General features: G+C 47.1%; 1 protein-coding gene across 4 annotated transcripts; it reads left to right on the top strand.

Annotated features, from left to right (window-relative positions):
* Nucleotides 1–1,057: 1,057 nt before the first annotated feature.
* SERBP1 (SERPINE1 mRNA binding protein 1) lies at nt 1,058–16,863 on the top strand. Of its 4 annotated transcripts, none has more exons than XM_063166303.1 (10): nt 1,058–1,523; nt 4,570–4,732; nt 5,778–5,915; nt 6,058–6,129; nt 6,694–6,768; nt 8,488–8,665; nt 11,869–11,916; nt 14,251–14,424; nt 15,599–15,637; nt 16,435–16,863. In XM_063166303.1, exons 1-10 carry the CDS (start codon nt 1,163–1,165, stop codon nt 16,489–16,491), a joined length of 1,305 nt encoding a protein of 434 aa, XP_063022373.1. In that variant the 5' UTR covers nt 1,058–1,162; the 3' UTR covers nt 16,492–16,863. The 4 variants fall into 4 exon arrangements, with proteins under 4 accessions (XP_063022373.1, XP_063022372.1, XP_063022375.1 ...); XM_063166302.1 differs by having other exon boundaries at nt 6,034–6,129; XM_063166305.1 differs by lacking the exon at nt 11,869–11,916 and having other exon boundaries at nt 1,063–1,523.
* The last annotated feature ends 346 nt before the right edge of the window (nt 16,864–17,209 follow it).

Genomic DNA, 17,209 nt, shown 5'->3' with positions numbered 1-17,209 from the left:
ACGCATCCAATAACTGAACAAATGCAATTAAATTAATTTTTAAAGCAATTATTTCAAGCTTCTTGGAGCAGGCAAAGCAAATATTGGAAATAGCATCCTTGCTGAGGCACAAAGTTTATTTTATGACAAAGCGCCAAAGTGTTCTGATGACTTAGAGATATAAACTGTGAGCAATCAAATTGTGTTTTGAAGGACAAGTCAAATATGTGCCTCTTTATTATGGTTTTTTATATATTATGTTTTATATTGATTTCTTGATATAATGCTTTTTTGTTATAATCAGATACTACTATATACATATTATAATATATCAATATTATAATAGTGGTATGCTGATCTATAATTACATCGATATGTTACTATTAATATACAAGTTATTATGTTAGTATTAACATCAAGTGTGCATTGCATGTTATGAATTATGCATGATGGATTGTTATTACATATGATACATTACCATAGATATTATAATGTACTATACATTACATATTGTTATATGTAGAAATATACGGTATTTATTTATACTGTATATTGCTATATTGATAACATGTATGTATTAATATATGTAATATATTAATATGTATTAATACAGCTAATATGTATTAATACCACAAACATCTACCACCTCCACTTCACACTACCTGCTACCCTCGTCCGCTAATTAGACGAGCAGAAATGCCCACGAAAGCGGCAAATCTTATCATAACTTTCAGATCAAGGCCTGGAAATCAACTTTTATTAGTTAATAACGCCAAATCTTTAAATTCCGCTTTATTTAGGTTTTATTTCTGAGGGACCCCTCACGAGGGAGGTACCACCGGCGGGCGAGGCGCGGGGGTCAACGGGGGAGGCGGGGGGGGACGCGGGGCGAGGCGGAGCCCCGCCCCGCGCCCCCGCCGCCTCCCCCGTCGACCCGTTCCCCCCCGTTCTCCCCGATGGTAGAGCCCACGGCGGGAAACCCCGCGCCCGCCTCACACAATGCGCGCGCAGTTCGCGGCGCGGCCGCTGGCGGCGCTGCAGCGCCCGCCCCGTGGGGGTGCCCGGATGTGGCCGCGCCGGAAGAGAAGCGCGTCTCCTCAGGGCCCGCCATCTTGTGCGGCAGCGAGCAGGGCGCGGGGGGCCCGGTAGCATCCGCGCAGGATCCCACCGACGGGGGCCCATCATGCCCGGACACCTGCAGGAGGGCTTCGGGTGCGTCGTCACCAACCGCTTCGATCAGCTCTTCGATGACGAGTCCGACCCCTTCGAGGTGTTGCGCGCGGCGGAGAGCCGGAGGAAGGAGAGCGGCGGCGGCGGCGGCGGGAGCCAAGCGGGCGGCGGGGCCCGCGGCCCGGCGGGCGCCCAGAGCGGCTCCTCTGGCGGGGCTGGCGGAGCAGGCCAGGCGGGCGGCGGCGCGGGCAGCGCGGCCAAGCAGCTGCGCAGGGAGTCGCAGAAGGAGCGCAAGAACCCGCTGCCGCCCTTCGCCGGCGGGGACCGCCGGGAGGATGGCGGGGGCCAGCCCGGAGCGCCGCTGCGGAAGGAGGGTGAGCGGGCCGGGGGGTCGGCGGGGAGGGTCGGCCGGGCCGCACGGAGGGGGCCGGGGCAGGGCCGAGCCGCACGTGGGGCCGCGCATGGCGGAGCCCGCCCGGGGCGCCCGCGGGGCCGGCGGCGGCGGCTCCGGGCTCGGCCGGCCCCACGTGTCCCGCGGCTCGGCCCGCGCAAAATGGAGTCGGGCGTGCGGGGCGGCCGGGGCTGCCTCGGTGCCCGCGGGAGGGAGAGGGGCAGCGCGGAATGGGGAAGGCCAGCCGTGAGGGGAGTCGCGGGGTGGCTCGCGTTGGAAGGGATGTGAGAGGCCATCCCGGTCCATCCCTGCCACAGGGCACCTTCCACTGGCCCAGGCTGCTCCGAGCCGCGTTCAGCCTGGCCTTGGGCGCTTCCACGGATCCCGGGGCAGCCACAGCTGCTCTGGGCACCCTGTACCAGGGCCTGCCCACCCTCCCAGGGAAGAATTCCTTTCCGATATCCCATTTAAACCGGCACATGGAATCGTGGAGTGGTTCGGGTTGGAAAGGCCCTTCTCGTTCACCCCATGCCATGGGCAGGGACACCTTCCACTAGGCCTGGTTGCTCCAAGCCCCGTCCACCCCTGTATCCTGAACTTGACTCGTGTTTCATGGGCTCCGATGGATTTTACAGGATATCTGGAAGTTCCTGGGCTTCCCGAGATCCGTTTGGGTCATTTTCTAGGGGAACAGCGTTGATAGCCATCTTCTTGTTTTCATCTATATTTAAATAATCACTTGCACGAGTTCTTAGTTTCTCTAAATTTTCACGACGTCTTACATGAAAAACTTTGGGAAAAGGAAATGAAAGCACAAAGAGACTGAAGAACGCGCTTTGGGAGCTGGGAGGCCGGGCCCCGCATGGACAGGGAGGGATGTGGGCACATGGCGTCCCGTGCGGGCAGCGGCTCCACCGCGCCCAGGCTCCAGCGCTCGGCAGGTGGGTCACAGCTCGGGCTCCAAGGAATCCTTGGAAAAAAACCCCCATCGGAGCGTGGTGGCAGCAGGTGACGTGGGAGCAAGGGAATAAATAACAGGTTAAGTGCAATTTCAGCAAGCTTTTCACAGAGCGCGATGCTACGTGAGAGCATCTTAAGTGCTTCCCCATTTATGTTACAAAGTGGTTCTGATTCTCCACTGGTTTGCGCTGTTAAAAAAAGAAATAATTTTAGTATGTTATTCGTTTTGGAAAGTGGGTGTTGTAAATATTCGAAAGCACCTTGTGAGAAGACGAATTTAGGAGCGATGTTAGAAATGCTCTTTGCTTGTGGATCTCGCGCTCAGTAAGGTTAGGAGTGTTTTCTGTGTGAGGGATGCAATGGTTTTTCTGGAGTCCCAGTTCGCCAAGCCAGTGTCCTCTGGAAGCCTTAGCGGGGTGCAGGATTGCCCCACGAGGTACACCTGGGACACCGCAGAGTCCTCGGCACCGCAGGAGGAGGGCTTTGGGCAGCCCCTCTTCCGATTTTCACAGCTTGTTTTCAAGAGCAATGTGAAAAATAACTATTTTCGTGGTTTGTTGTGGTAGTGAAACAGAGAAAGTCGGAGCTGCTGTTGTAGCAGTGTGGTAAAAAAAGTCAAGTTTGAAAATGTCTATTTTTGTGCGTGGCTGTTTTTGCAGTTCTGGCATCATAAAGGTGCTCGATGCCAGGGTTTGTTTCCTGTGCGAATGTATTTTAAGCTATTCCACTGCTCCATAAGGCTGCAAGTGATTTGCCTGCTGAATTAGCAGTTCAAAGCTTGGCGATGCTGAGAAATAACTCGTATTTTGGGTTAGGCTTCAGCAGGAGCCGGGTTTTTCTGAGTGCAGGGCGTTGAACTCGAAATTCAAAAGCCGTGGCTGTTCCATTCCAGTTCTGCAGCATGCCTGCTCCTCTCCCTGCTTCTCCTGCTCCCGGGGGATGCCCGTCCCCACTGGAGAGCCCTTCTCCCAGTGCAGCCCGCTGGCTTTAACCCCTTGCTTCCCCAGGGAGTCGGGAATGCTTGGGGAGCTCCGTGTGCCATGCAAACTTCATGTTAAACACGGCTTGGAAGGTGAGGGAGGCATTGTTCATCTGGGTGTGTTGGCTTGGATATCATTACAACTGCAACTTTTGTGGCCCCACCCAAATTTGACATTGCTTGCTAGGCAGGAACTCGATTCTTTAAAAAATAATTAAAAGTCAGCTTTGAATTTAAAAGCTGGTTTGTTAATTTTGGAGCCAGGGCTTTGGCAAGAAAACGGTGTTTGTCCTCATCTTTTAAAGAAGAGTAAACAAGGCCTTTCACATGAGTGCAAAAGAAAACTGTGTTAGATCTTTGAGAGGGCTTGGTAGAGAAGAGAATGCCCACGGGAGGTTTTTATTTGCAATAAAAACCCTTTTAGGAGGCCTAGGCAGGGAGGAAGAAGGCTGGGCTGCTCGGTGGCACTGTGGATTCTCAGCTGTTTTGAGGAGTGCACCAGAAGGAGAATCTTTGTCAGGGAATGTTGGGCTGGGAGGATCCATGTGGGTGAGGAGCTGGGTTAGTCACTGACCAGCACCTGCAGGTGACACCTCTCCAGGACAGGTGGTGGCACTGCTGCCCAGAAGAGTTTCCAAGAACAGAATCACAGGATCATTCAGGTTGGAAAGCACCTCCAAGACCATGGGGTCCAGCTGTTAGAGCAGCACAGGATGACTGTCCTAGGGAGCACAGGATTGACTGGTCCTAGGGCCAGTGAGGTGATGCTCGCTTTGTTTGGCTGTTCTTCAAATGAAACCCACTTGTTTTACATGAAAAGCACCTTTCAGTGGAAAAAACCAGTAATAAAATCCTGCTTACCTTCATCTTTGTTTGAAAGTTGACCCTGTTGTTTCATTAGAGATTACCTCAGTTCTCAGTCAAACCCAGTTTGACATCCTGGGTAAAACAGGGACTGAGAAGAGTCAGGTGGGAGTGGGGCTGCTCAGTTAGTGCAGCAGTAAAACTTCTCTTCCCGCTCGTTTGCCCGGGGCTGGTATCTGTCCCCAGCACTGCACATTCCGTTGATGTGTGTGGCCTGATGTTGCAGGGATAAGGAGGATTGGCAGGAGGCCTGACCAGCAGCAGCAGCAGCAGCAGCAGGGCGAGGGCAAACCCATCGACAGGAGACCCGAGCGACGGCCTCCCCGCGAGCGCCGCTTCGAGAAACCCGCCGAGGAGAAGGGCGACGGAGGAGAGTTCTCCGTGGATAAGTAAGAGTTTGTCTTGCTCATTAACAGCTTTCCTAGCTCTGACAGGCAGGCTGTCCTGCCTTCTGCTGCTCAGGTAAAGAAGCTGATTGAATTCTTGTCATGCAAGCGATAACACTTCCCTTTGCCATGGTTTTGTTTGCAAACTTAAGTTATAGGCTGGGAGTGATATGAACAGGGTCATAGGTGTAACTGAATTATGGTTTAAATCAGGATACTCACCATATTTCTCTACATCTACAGCAGATAGCTCAGGAAGGGAACCCAAACATAGCTGTTTCCTGCAGGATGAGATTTGTTTGCTGTTACAGCTGTGGCTTTAATTTGCACAGCTGACTTAAAGCCAGCAAAAGTTTGTCCATGTAGGTGTTTGCACCCTGGCTGCAGGGGCTTCAGACCTGGAAGTGGTGAAGCCATCTTAGATCTATGTGAAATTTAAACTGTCTTGAGTATTGTGAGGCAGCCAGAATTTGAGTAATGTTCAAATACTAATGTTTGAGTTGCCAAAGTTAAAATCCTTTTAAAACTAAGTTGGATAAAAGTGAATTTAGTTGAAATTTTAACATCAGTTAATTATGTAACAGAATACAGAGATTAAATTTTGGAATTTATGCCAGAAGACACAAACAAACAACAGTCCTGAGTATTTGTTTCCAGATTCTAAAATCATGGAACCGTAGAATGGTTTGGGTGGGAAGGGACCTTAAAGGGACACCATGGGCAGGGGCACCTTCCACTATCCCAGGTTACTCCAAGCCCTTCCAACCTGGCCTGGGACACTTCCAGGGATGGAGGAGTGACTTATCTGGAATTAGAGCCTGAACCCAGCTACAAACAAATTATCAAAGGAAAAACAAGTAGATAAAGTTCTCAGGGATGAAAAGGACCGTGAAGCACGCTGTACATTTTTGGAGGCCGATCACTTGACCCAGCTTCCAGACAGCAATAATCAAAGCAAAACCAAATAATTAAAATCCTCAGAGAGGACAAGAGCGTGAGATGCTGTGTGTTTTTGGGGTGCATCCTGACCTGTGTGTGTTCCCTGCAGACCCATCCTGGACCGGCCCATGCGTGGACGTGGCGGCCTGGGCCGGGGCCGTGGCCGCGGGCGCGGGATGGGCCGAGGCGACGGCTTTGACTCTCGTGGCAAACGGGAATTTGACAGACACAGTGGCAGCGATAGATCGTGAGTCTTTGCCTTTTCCTGTCCCCCGTGGCTCTCCTTTACCTCCCTGCCCCCCGTTTAAAATTGATCTTTTGAATTTCTGTGTCTGGACACTATAATGTTAACTCAGTTTTGTTAGTTCTGTTTCACATTCACATTTCAGCGGCCTAAAGCACGAGGACAAGCGCGGTGGCAGCGGATCGCACAACTGGGGAACCGTCAAAGACGAGCTAACGTTAGTATCCTGTCACTGCTCAGAAAACCATTAGCACTATGTTAATCAGCCCTAATTATGGCTTGCAGAACACCCAGATTTAGCTGCATTTTTGCCTTTGATCTCCATGGTTTTTGCCACGCTTCTGCAGAGTTTAAAACCCCAGCGATTTCTTGTAGCATAAGAATAGCTTCACTGTTCAGCCAGAGTTTTGGGGAAGTTTGGGAGGTCTTGTGCTGGTTTGGTAACAATTCTTGGTTAAAATGAAACTGTTCCACTTTTAGTAAATTTTGGTCAGAATAAGCACGCATTTTGTAATACAAAAATTCAGTTGTCCCATTGAGATCTTTTTTTAATGCCCAGATCCATTTTGTATTGGGACAGTGGGATCCTTTCAGGAGGGGTAGTAGGAAGCATTGGGGAAAACCATTAGTTAAGTGAAAAGCATAGAATTTAAAAGGCAGAGAGAGCACCAGTCCTTACTGAAACAGTAAATCCACAGTAGATTTGATTGTTAATCTTACGTAGCTTTAAAGAGGGATGAAGTTGTAAAAAGGCCCAACTCCCACCGTTATGTAATTGCAGTGAATTGGATCAGTCAGCTGTGACTGAGGAAACGCCGGAGGGAGAGGAGCATCCGCCTGCTGATTCTGAAAACAAGTGAGTACCACTCTCTCCAGGCTCCTGGCTTACCTCAGAGGTGCTGCTCCATTCCCTTTAACTTCTGCTATTTATTCCACATCTGTTTGGCCAAACTCAGATTAACAGTGGATCATCCACAGTGCTGCTGAATGAGTCTCCTTAAAAACCTTGTGTCTGAAAATTGTTGTCTTTTAACCATTCCTTGGAGTCCTGCAGGGTCTTTCACATTTATTTATTTATTAATAATAATTTCTGATAGACTCTGGATCTTGAGATTCCAGCTTCAGATTCCAAATCCAAAAGTGTTTGTGCTCAGACTAGGTAGCAGCACCAAGCAAATGGGACAGAAATGCCAGTGGAAGGCAACTTTCTAAACTCAATTTTCCTGAACAGCCTTGGAGACTGTGTGACTGAGCTGTAGGAGAAAAGTTGTATCTTTCATTGTCCAGGCAGTTTCCAAAGTTACCTGGGTCTCTTCCCATTTCACTTGGACACTGTTACAGGAGGAACCAGGGACTGCATGAATGAAAGAGTAACCAGAGAAGCAGAAGGAGCCTTACTGATACTGAGTTGATGTAAAAATACAATATGGTAGCCTGGTGTGACTAATGTTGTATTTTAATGAGGAGTGGGCTTTGTAGAGGACTCAAAAACTGGCAAACAGAATTTTGAAGTACTTGTTCCTGATGATTCCTAAGGTGTTTGCCGTGGCTTGGTTGCCTTGCTGAAAAGTTCCTCTGTATAAAAAAAGCATCTCCACATGGGTAACTTTTTAATTGTCTGGTTTTATGTGGCTCTTTGCTCTCAGTGTTTCAGCAGAACTGTAGCATGTTTTACTGCAGTAAAACAAACTTTGGCTCGAACAAAACAAATTCTGATTACATCCCACGTCAAAAATCATTCTCTCCTACACAGTTAGAAAAAGTTGAAATACAGTTATTTTGATATAAAACCTTTGCATTGTTGTTCAAAATTAATGGCTGCCAAATGAAGACCTTTGAAATTGAGGCTTGCATGATCTTTTTGCTGCACATACACAGCATTGGTTTCCTATAAATCAGAAATTCAGTTGCATAAACACACTGAACAATGACCAGAGGCTTCCAGTAGCTGGAATATGATCTGTTATTGAGCACAGTGGTTGTGTGTTTTACTTAAAAATAGCCTTTGGCGCTAGGGAGATGTGCTGTATCTCACAAATAATGTGTGTGCAGTTGCTTTTTCAAGTTAGCTGGAAGTAGAATTTGTTTGAATATTTGTTTTTGATTCAACAAAGGAAGCAAACTATCCAAAGCTGCTTAAATTCTGGTTTTTAAAATACTAAAAAGCTTGAAAGCTGTGGGAAGAATGAGTTCTTACTGCCTTGACTTGAATGTTTATGAATAAATATGGATTTCAAAAAGAGGGGAAGGAGCTCCAAACAAGTCATGCCAGAAGCTGGGCTTTCAGATTTGGAAATAAAATTGACAGTAATGTGGATATTCGATGGCATGGGTCAATTTTAATTTTAACAGTTTGCTGTGCTCAGAGGTGGCTGAGTGTAATTTTTTTGGCACTCCCTCTAAAGGAGATGAATTTTCCTGTGGTGGATGCAGGTGTTCATATTTTCACCCCTTAACTGCTAAATCCTTGGCAAAGTTCAATTTAGACCCTGGTACCAGCCAGCAAATGGGTTTGGAATTGTATCCAGAGTGTAAATCCTCAGTTGTGACCATGACCTGCCTGAATTGACCACAGGGAGAACGAGGTTGAAGAAGTGAAGGAGGAAGGCCCCAAGGAGATGACCCTGGATGAGTGGAAAGCCATTCAGAGCAAGGATCGTGCAAAAGTCGAGTTCAACATCCGCAAACCAAACGAGGGAGCTGATGGGCAATGGAAAAAAGGATTTGTGCTCCACAAGTCAAAGAGCGAGGAGGTAAAGTGCCTTTCCATACTCTGAGCCTCCACCTCGTGAAGCTTTTGCTGTTGATGAGCATTTTTTGGAGTGGAAGCTCCATTTTGGGAGATGCTGACATGTTGTTGAAGTTTAGAAAGTGGGAGCAGCATTTTAATTTGAACTTCATTCTTGTTCATGTGAGCAACATTCTTTAGCAGCATGGAACTGCTGCAGTAGCACAAGTGGCCATTCTGACTGTGGTTGGGTTCAGGAGCTGAGCTGTGCCCTTAGCTTTGTAAGAATTGCCTCTTGGTGGGAGTTCTAGGGGAATGTTGTCAAGTCTGCTTCCTAAAAAAGGCAGCTTGTGTTATTTAGCATCTGCTCTGCAGTACACAGGTTCATGGTGCCTGCTAAGTGATGTTAGCTTGAAGGAAGACTGGTCATGCCTCAGAGACCTTAAACCCAACTGTGCATCTGAAATTGGTGGTGTGGGTGTCTCCTCACTTAGTGCTGTGACACAGACAAGCTCCTGGGAAGGCAGTTGGAATGATTTATGTGCTCCAGTGACACTCAGCGTAGCTGCTGTAGAATTGTTTTAAATTTGTAGTTTCTCATTTCAGGCATTGCATAATGTTCATTATTCTGTTCCAAGAGTGGCAAGGGGAGATGCACCAGGGAGGGAAGTGCTCTTGTTTTGTAATGCAGGGCTGTGCTAATCTTTGGTTCTAATCTTTGTTTTTAGCACTCTGTAATATGTTAAGTAGCTCACTTAAGAGATTGGTGGCAGCAACTTTGTATACTGATGGTGCTGAGTCCTTTGAAGTGGCTGGATAGTGTGTAATACTCTGTTTGCTCTCTAAAATGTACTCCTGCTTTTTCACACCTTGCCAATTTTTCTGCTGGGAGCTGGGATGTAATACAGGGTGGGGGGCACTGCTCAGAGTTCAGTGAAAGTTCCATTTCTGCTCTGTTGAGCTCCCAGTGAGGCTGACTTGGTGACAGACCAGGCTGTTCCCTTGCTGTGTGGGACATTCTTGGAGTGATTGCATGGCTGTGTCTCCTCTGAAGTGTTCACTAAATGCTGCTTTCTCTGGCTGGGGTAGAAAAGGGAATGTGAGTTACATTTCATGTTGCTGTGTGCTGAAAGAATGTGTTAAACAGAAGTATTTATGTGCTTTACCAAGATTTACTAAACCTGGAGTTCTTCAAATTCCCTCAGTCTCTCTGAATCAGATTTATTTGACATTTACTCATTTGAGAGCACTTTTTTTAATATATGAGTCTATTTGATAGTAAAGGTGATGCTACTTGTGAGAAATTTAGAGGCTAGAAAAAGCCAGACTGTATTTTCCATTTGAAAACTGAATCAGTTAACTTAAAAAACCAAAAAACAACAACCAACCTAACAAAACAACCAAGCAAAAAAACAATTAAAAAATCTGAAGAAAAACTGTGAATAATCAAATTACTGCCATGAAGACCTGACATAATTAGTAGATTGTTCTATTTAAGAGGTGAACTTCTCAAATAAACAAGTTGGATATTTTTAGCACCATCACATAAGAAGGTAACAGCCTCTTGCTGCGTAAGCATGAAAGTGAGGTATTAACAAATGTGCCTTCAAATTGAGCTGCCTTTAGCCTGCTTTATTGTCCAGCCAGCAGATGTGTCTCCCCATCTCCCTTCTTCATTGTTCCCTGATCCCATGGGAAGCAGTGTGGGGATTTGCTCTCAGGATTATAGGAGAATAGCTCTATAATGCAGGCCTTAGGAAAGCTTCCACTGCAGCTCCTTTGTGAGCAGCTTTAGAAGGCAACATGTTTTTAAAAAAACCACCAATCACCTCGTGTTTCCTCTCTTTGTTCTCTTGGATGCACTTAGGAGTCAAGAAATTAAGGTTTCTCTGATTCTTATTGGTAAGAAGGAGATGATGTGTGGAAGCGATTTGGTTTATAGGTAAATTTTGGTTTTAGCCCCAAGTCTATACTCTTACGGCTGAAAAACCCTGTGTGCCCCAATAATCTCTCAGAAATCTGAGGTGTTGTGATGAGCACCTGCATTCCTGTAGCTTGGAAACTCCTTGGAGATGCCCCAGGAGTTGAGGAAAAGGGAGAATGAGGATCTGCTGCTGCTCATCCTTGGGAAGGAGCTGTCCTCCTTTTCCTCCTGGCTGAGGGCTGAAACGCTCAGCCCTGCCTGAGGCCTGTCCTGTGTTCCCCTTTACTCTGCAGGTACTGATAGAATTAACTCAGTTCTGTCTCGGGTTCTTGCTGCTTTATTCTGACATCCAGGGCCAGCAGCAGCCCTGCTCCAAGGAGCCTCTTCCCAGGACAAGGGTTATGCCATAGCACAGAGCTCCTCTTTTTCTCTCCAGCTGATTTAGTGCCTTGAGTCTTCAGTTCCTACCAAAAAAAACAGGAATGAGTTATATTGTTGACAGATCCTGAAATTAATCCCAAAAATGGAATCCAGGGCTCCTGGAAAAACTGATACCCAGTAGAACACTGTCCCTGCTGTGCCTCTTCAAACCTCCTCACTAATCCAATCCTTCCTTAGAGGAGCTTGCACTGGGAGATTAGGAAATGTATTTTGGAAAAGAATGATTCATCTCCTCAGAGTTGGGAGCAATGACTCTTGAATGAGGACTCTGCAGGAGGATTTCCATGAGCAGTGATTCAAACATCCCAGCTCTTCCATCTCTGAGCCTGACGTGTGGCCATGCTGGAGACCAGCCTGCATGTGTGGTCTCTGCCAGGGCTTCCTGCAGCTTCTGGGCAGCCTTCTGGTGTCCATCCATCTGAGCTTTTTGTTGGTTTCCATCCACCTGAGCTTTTTCTTTGGTGTCCTCCTGAGCTTTTTATTGATGTCCATCCGTCTGAGCTGGTTTTTGGTGTCCATCTGAGCTGGTTTTTGGTGTCCATCTGAGCTGGTTTTTGGTGTCCATCTGAGCTGGTTTTTGGTGTCCATCTGAGCTGGTTTTTGGTGTCCATCCATCTGAGCCTTGTTTTGGTGTCCATCTGAGCTTTCTCTTGTCTCCACCCTTGGCACCTCCATCCTGTGCTGTCTCTGGCTGCGTGCACAGCTGCTCCCTGTGCTGCTCCATGTGCTCAGTGCCATCTGTACCAGCAGCTCCTGTGACCTGATTACCTGTTGTTCCTGTATGCAGTTGAGTCTCATTTCTCCCTTTTGTTTTCTCCCTTTGTTCCCTTTGTCATTTGGCGTGGACACACAACTGCCACCAGACAAAGGCGATGACAGAAATGCAGGGGAGTCTGCTGGATTCACATGAGGTACTGATCCTTTCTGTGTCACTGCTGATGCCTGGTGAGAGCATCAGCCCCTTCAGCAGGGAGTGTTTGGATATTGAAAACTCCCCAAAAGAAAGAGTTTTACTGAACATGGAGCTTTTCTGTCCATGCCTGTTGTCTCACTGTGCACCACCCAGCACCCAGCATGGTTTTGGTCCCCTTGCTCCTCATCCTGCTGGTTTCAAACCTTACCATAAGAGCTTCTATCATGAGGTTGTTTGGTTTTTTTTTGTTGCTGTTTTTCCATCTCTCATTGTCTGCTTTGGCTCTCTTGGTAGTTTGTTCTTAATTTTTGACAGCCTTCCCCAAGACTCTTAAGGGCAGCACTGCCTTCAAGAAGTGATCAGAAATTTAATGTTTCCCCAGATTTTTCAGGATAAGCAACTTGTTCAGGATGTCTGACTTATCACCCCAGTGATGGAAGAGGCTGAGGACAATGTGCCAAGTCTTTTGTTGGAATTTTAAGTGACCTTTAATCACTTTATATAGAGGAATCATCAGGTTATGTAGGGAATTTGCAATTGGTTGGTTCAGTGGTTACACCAAAATCAAAATGATTTTTAGTAAACTAGTGATTTGTTTTTAAATAAAAACAGCATAGGGGATGGAAATGCACAAAAATACTGCACAAATCCACTGATCCCACCACTCCTTGTAATCCCAGGAAAAGGAATTACCACATGGCTAGCAGTAGTTGGAAATAGAATCTCAGTACCCTGCAGTGATAAAAAATGAAATAGTAAGAAAGGAATTTGAAGCATCTCTGAGGTGGTGTAGTGTTTTACAGTGGTGGTGTTAGGTTTGAGCAGTGCCATGCCAGGCTGAGGTGTGGAGTGCTTTTCTTTGTTGAGACAAACTTCCTAAGTTAGGCAAAGAAATTTCCAGGGGCAGGAAAAATGAAATGAGGAGTAGTGAAGTAGGGACCAGCTGTTCTGTGGGATACATCCCAGTGGAATGTGTTGGAAATAAAGCAGCATGGAAGGGATATTTTGGATCAAATTGGGATGGAGGGAGAGGACAAGGGGGAAGGGCAGGGATAGATGGGATATTGGGAAGCACCCATGGAATCCCTGGCAGCAGCTTTGGCTCCAGACCTCTCCATCCCCTGGCAGCCTTGTGAAGGCTCCACAAATGGTAATTAAAGATCACAGGGCTTAATTGCACAATGTGTTGGCTTTGAAAGTCCGAGTGTTGTGTAACTACAGCAGAGAAGTCAATTGGAGTTGGGAAGCTTGAGCCTGCACGTGGCATTTGTGTAGGAAAAGCAGGGAATTGATGAGTGCTGTGCCAGGAGCTGGGCCTGGGAGGGGAGGAACGTGTTGGATGTTGTCAAGTTTGCAAAACACCATGGCTGAGCTGTGATAGGCAGGGTTTTACATTCTTTGTATTATCCTGGATGCCAAAAACTGCCTTGCACGTGGAAATTTTATTTGTGTAAAACAGGAGAAATAACTGCTTTAAAAACACCTGGTGGGTTCAGTGAGTAACTGAAATTTTCCAAGTTTGCTGCTGTGGGTAACTCCTGGGAGCATCTCTTGCTCCTCCAGGCTCAGCTTTCCACCAAATGCACTGGGAACAAACCAGTAAGGGAATATCCTGGCAAAAGTGCTGAGATCCACATTTTCCAGTGTCACTGCTGAGACTGGTTGTGTTTTAGCTCCCTCAGCTCCTTGTACTTGAGCTTTCTGTGCCTCATTTGCTGTTACAGTGAGTGCAGAGCAGTGAGGGATTCTTAGCAGATCCCCAGCCTTAAATATTTATCAAGGGCTGAAATAAAAAAAGTGTAAATGCTGAGGGAGAAAAATCAGGGTGGGTGACCAAGAGTGGCAAAAGAATGGAAGGAAGTGGTGGAACCAGAACACAAAATGGGAGTTGCTACAACACGAGATTCTGTACTGGCTTGGTTATAGTCAGTCTGGTCTGGGATGAGAAGGACATGTTGCTGTGGTGGAATTTTGGAAGGATTTCTCCTTGGAAAAGGAAAGGTCAGGCATTGGAAGGAGCTGTCCAGGGAGGTTTGGAGTTCCCATCCCTGGGTGTGTCCAGGGAAGGACTGGATGTGGGCTGGTGACAAAATGGGGATTGGGCACAGGTTGGACTCAATCCTGGAGGACTTTTCCAACCTCAGTGATTGTGTGAGCTCATGAATTATCTTGCAAAGGCAAAATACTTTGGTTGCTAAGAAATTCCAAGGGGAAAACCAGGAGCGGGTGATGGGGCTGTGTGGGCAGGGGCTGTGCCTGGCAGAGCCTGGCTGCAGCGCCCAGGAGGGGATTTGCTGCTGTTCCCTGGCTGATGGAGATGTGCTGCTTGCAGGCTCATGCTGAGGACTCGGTCATGGATCACCACTTCCGCAAGCCGGCCAACGACATCACATCCCAGCTGGAGATCAACTTTGGAGACCTGGGCCGCCCCGGGCGCGGCGGCAGAGGGGGCAGGGGCGGCCGGGGCCGCGGGGGCAGGGCCAGCCGTGGGGGCAGGACCGACAAGGTGAGCACCGCCCACCCGGGACACGGCCCTCACTCCCCGTCCCGCTGGCACCTTCCCGTCCCGCTGGCGTCTTCCCCCTTCCGGTCCCGCTGGCACCTTCCCTGTCCCGCTGGCACCTTCCCCCTTCCCGTCCCGCTGGCACCTTCCCGTCCCGCTGGCACCTTCCCGTCCCGCTGGCACCTTCCCGTCCCGCTGGCACCTTCCCCCTTCCCGTCCCGCTGGCGCCTTCCCCCTTCCCGTCCCGCTGGCACCTTCCCCCTTCCCGTCCCGCTGGCACCTTCCCCCTTCCCGTCCCGCTGGCACCCTCCTTTTCCCATCCTGCTGCCATCTTCCTTTTCCCCGGGGAAAATGCTCTATCAGCCAGCAGCATGTTTTAAACCCGAGTGAAAATCCTTCTGTGCCAAGCTGATTTTAAACCAGGCTGTTAGCACAAAAGGTTTGAGCAGTGCTGTCACCAAACACAAGCAAGGGAGGGTGGGTTTGTGTCTGAACCTGAGGAATGACTTTCCAGCATGGACAGGTCTGAATGTGCCATGAGCTGCCTGAGGTGGTGCCCGAGCAGAGCCACAAGTGCTGGTTGTTTTCAGCCACAGCCAGGACACTCTGTGTGCATTGTGACCTGCTGGGGGTGAGGGACTGCTTGTACAGCTGCATGTCACATCTTGAACCTGAGGAATTCACATTTCCCAGCTGGAAACAGGGCTCTTCCTGGTTTTTCTCTAACCTCCAGTGATGTTTTTCCCTTCCTTGGTGCTAAGGCATGAGGGGAATAAATACCCTGAAAAAATACTCATTGGGGTTTGGGAGGCAATATGTGAAGCTGAGGCACTGCAGTGTAGCTACAGTGACGATTTGATTTATTATGAATCACTTACTTGCCTTAAAGGCATCACTCAAATTGTTACTGGTTGGGAAATGGGCTCAGTCTGTGTGCTGTGGTTTCCTTCACACAGATTTGCTTGGTTTTGTCCCTTCTGGCAGACAGACTTCACAAATTTTAGTTTATTAGTTGGGAAGCTCTCTCCTGACAACAGTATCAGAATATTTAGGGAATTGAAATTAAACAGTGGTGGCTTGGTTTGAGTTCTTTCACTAATACTCTTCAAGAACGCTGCCATAAAGTAATTCCAGGCTTTCCTGCACCTGACTTTGTGTTGCTTTTGTTTCCTTGCAGTTGGTCAAGGAGTTTGATGTGATCCACACGCCCAACCAGGTGGGTGAGCTCTGCATGAGCATTCCCTGGGATCAGGGACCAAAACTCCCCTCCTTTTTTTGGCTGTTCCTGTTCTTGTGTGCTGAACAACTGGAGATGCTGAGCCTGTGGCTTAAGTTACTTTTTAATTCTGGTTTGTGGCCTGTGGAGTCTTAGACAAGGCAGAGACTCTGCAGCTACAGGTGTTGATGCAACTCTCATTTTAAATATATTTCTTGATAAATTAATACCATGACAAAAAGTTCCACTATCTTCCTATTCTTCTCCAAATACCAAGAGTATGAAATTCCTTATTTCTGCTCTGGTTTTTAGATGTGGTGCAGAGTCTTCCAGAAAACTACTGAGGAGATCCTTGGCTAATGTGTGAAATTTCAGGGCTAAAAATTTGGCACAAAAAATTACTTTAATCGACACCTGGTTTCTGAGTGGGAAAAATTAAACATGAAAAATTTAATTTGTGCTCCAGAAAGGGCCTTTTCAGTTGTGTCCCTCAGTAAGGATTGTCCACAGGCAAAGATCAACCCATGGCAGGAGGTTGGAATTCCGTGGTCTTTAAGGTCCCTTCCAACCCAGACCATTCTAAGATCTCTTTAAAAAGAGAATTGTGTAATAATGTTGTGCAAACATCCATTTGCCTACAGTTCCTCTCCAGATAGCTTGGATTAAAAAAACAGTATAGAAGGCTTTGTAATACTTGGAATAAATAAAAAAAGGGTTGTTTTTGTAGTGATGGCTCCATCCCCAAGGTGCTGCCACCTCTGCCTGCAGGCAGTAACTGTGTGATGTTTCTCTTTCAGTCAAGTGCTTCTGCTCCTGACGTAGATGACCCAGAGGCTTTCCCAGCTCTGTCCTAAACTGGATGTCATAAAGCCAACCCTGCCCTCGTCGGGCCTTCCTCTCCGAGGCTTGCATGCTTAAGGATCCTAAAACAACTAAGAAATTGAAAAAAACAAAACAAAAAAAAAAAAAAAAAAGAGACTGTCATTCATACCATTCACACCTAAAGACTGAATTTTATCTGTTTTGAAAATGAACTTCTCTCGCTACACAGAAGCAACAAAATATGGTAGTCAAGTTTTGTATTTAGAAATGTAATGGTAGCAGGGATGTTTTCATAATTTTTTCAGAGATTATGCATTCTTCATGGATACTTTTTTGTATTGCTGCTTGAAAATATGCGTTTCCAAACTTGAAATATAGGTGTGAACAGTGTGTACCAGTTAAAAGCTTTCCCTTCATTTGTGTTCATTTTTTTTTTAATTTAAAGTCAGCATTTTAGACTTTCCCCTTTCCCCCCACCCCAAACTCCAAACTAGGTTTTAATTATTACACACTACTTCAGTTTCCTTAATTCCTCTTTGGCAGATTTTTCTCAGCCCGTGGAATCTGTGGAACATTAATTTGGCAGGCTGTTAGTGCTGAATGGAATGAACTCCTGCAGTACTTAACTTTTAATGCTTCACTTCCAACATGGAAAACCAGTCATATTTTCATCTCTGTTGGGTAGTTTGTTTACACAAAATCTTTCTAGAAAATTGAAAGTAGATACTTGAAATCAAGATTCAAAGCACA

The sequence above is a fragment of the Melospiza melodia genome, chromosome 11 (assembly GCF_035770615.1).
Source record: "Melospiza melodia melodia isolate bMelMel2 chromosome 11, bMelMel2.pri, whole genome shotgun sequence".
Lineage (NCBI taxonomy): Eukaryota > Metazoa > Chordata > Aves > Passeriformes > Passerellidae > Melospiza > Melospiza melodia.
Note: the sequence above shows the minus strand (reverse complement) of the source record. Positions and strands in the feature narration are given on the sequence as shown.

Coding starts and splice junctions, on each gene's coding strand:
- SERBP1 (XM_063166302.1), top strand. CDS start 1,163: ATGCCCGGACACCTGCAGGAGGGCTTCGGGTGCGTCGTCACCAACCGC. Junction 6,130..6,693: donor ACCGTCAAAGACGAGCTAAC/GTTAGTATCCTG, acceptor ATGTAATTGCAG/TGAATTGGATCAGTCAGCTG. Junction 8,666..11,868: donor ACAAGTCAAAGAGCGAGGAG/GTAAAGTGCCTT, acceptor AACTGCCACCAG/ACAAAGGCGATGACAGAAAT.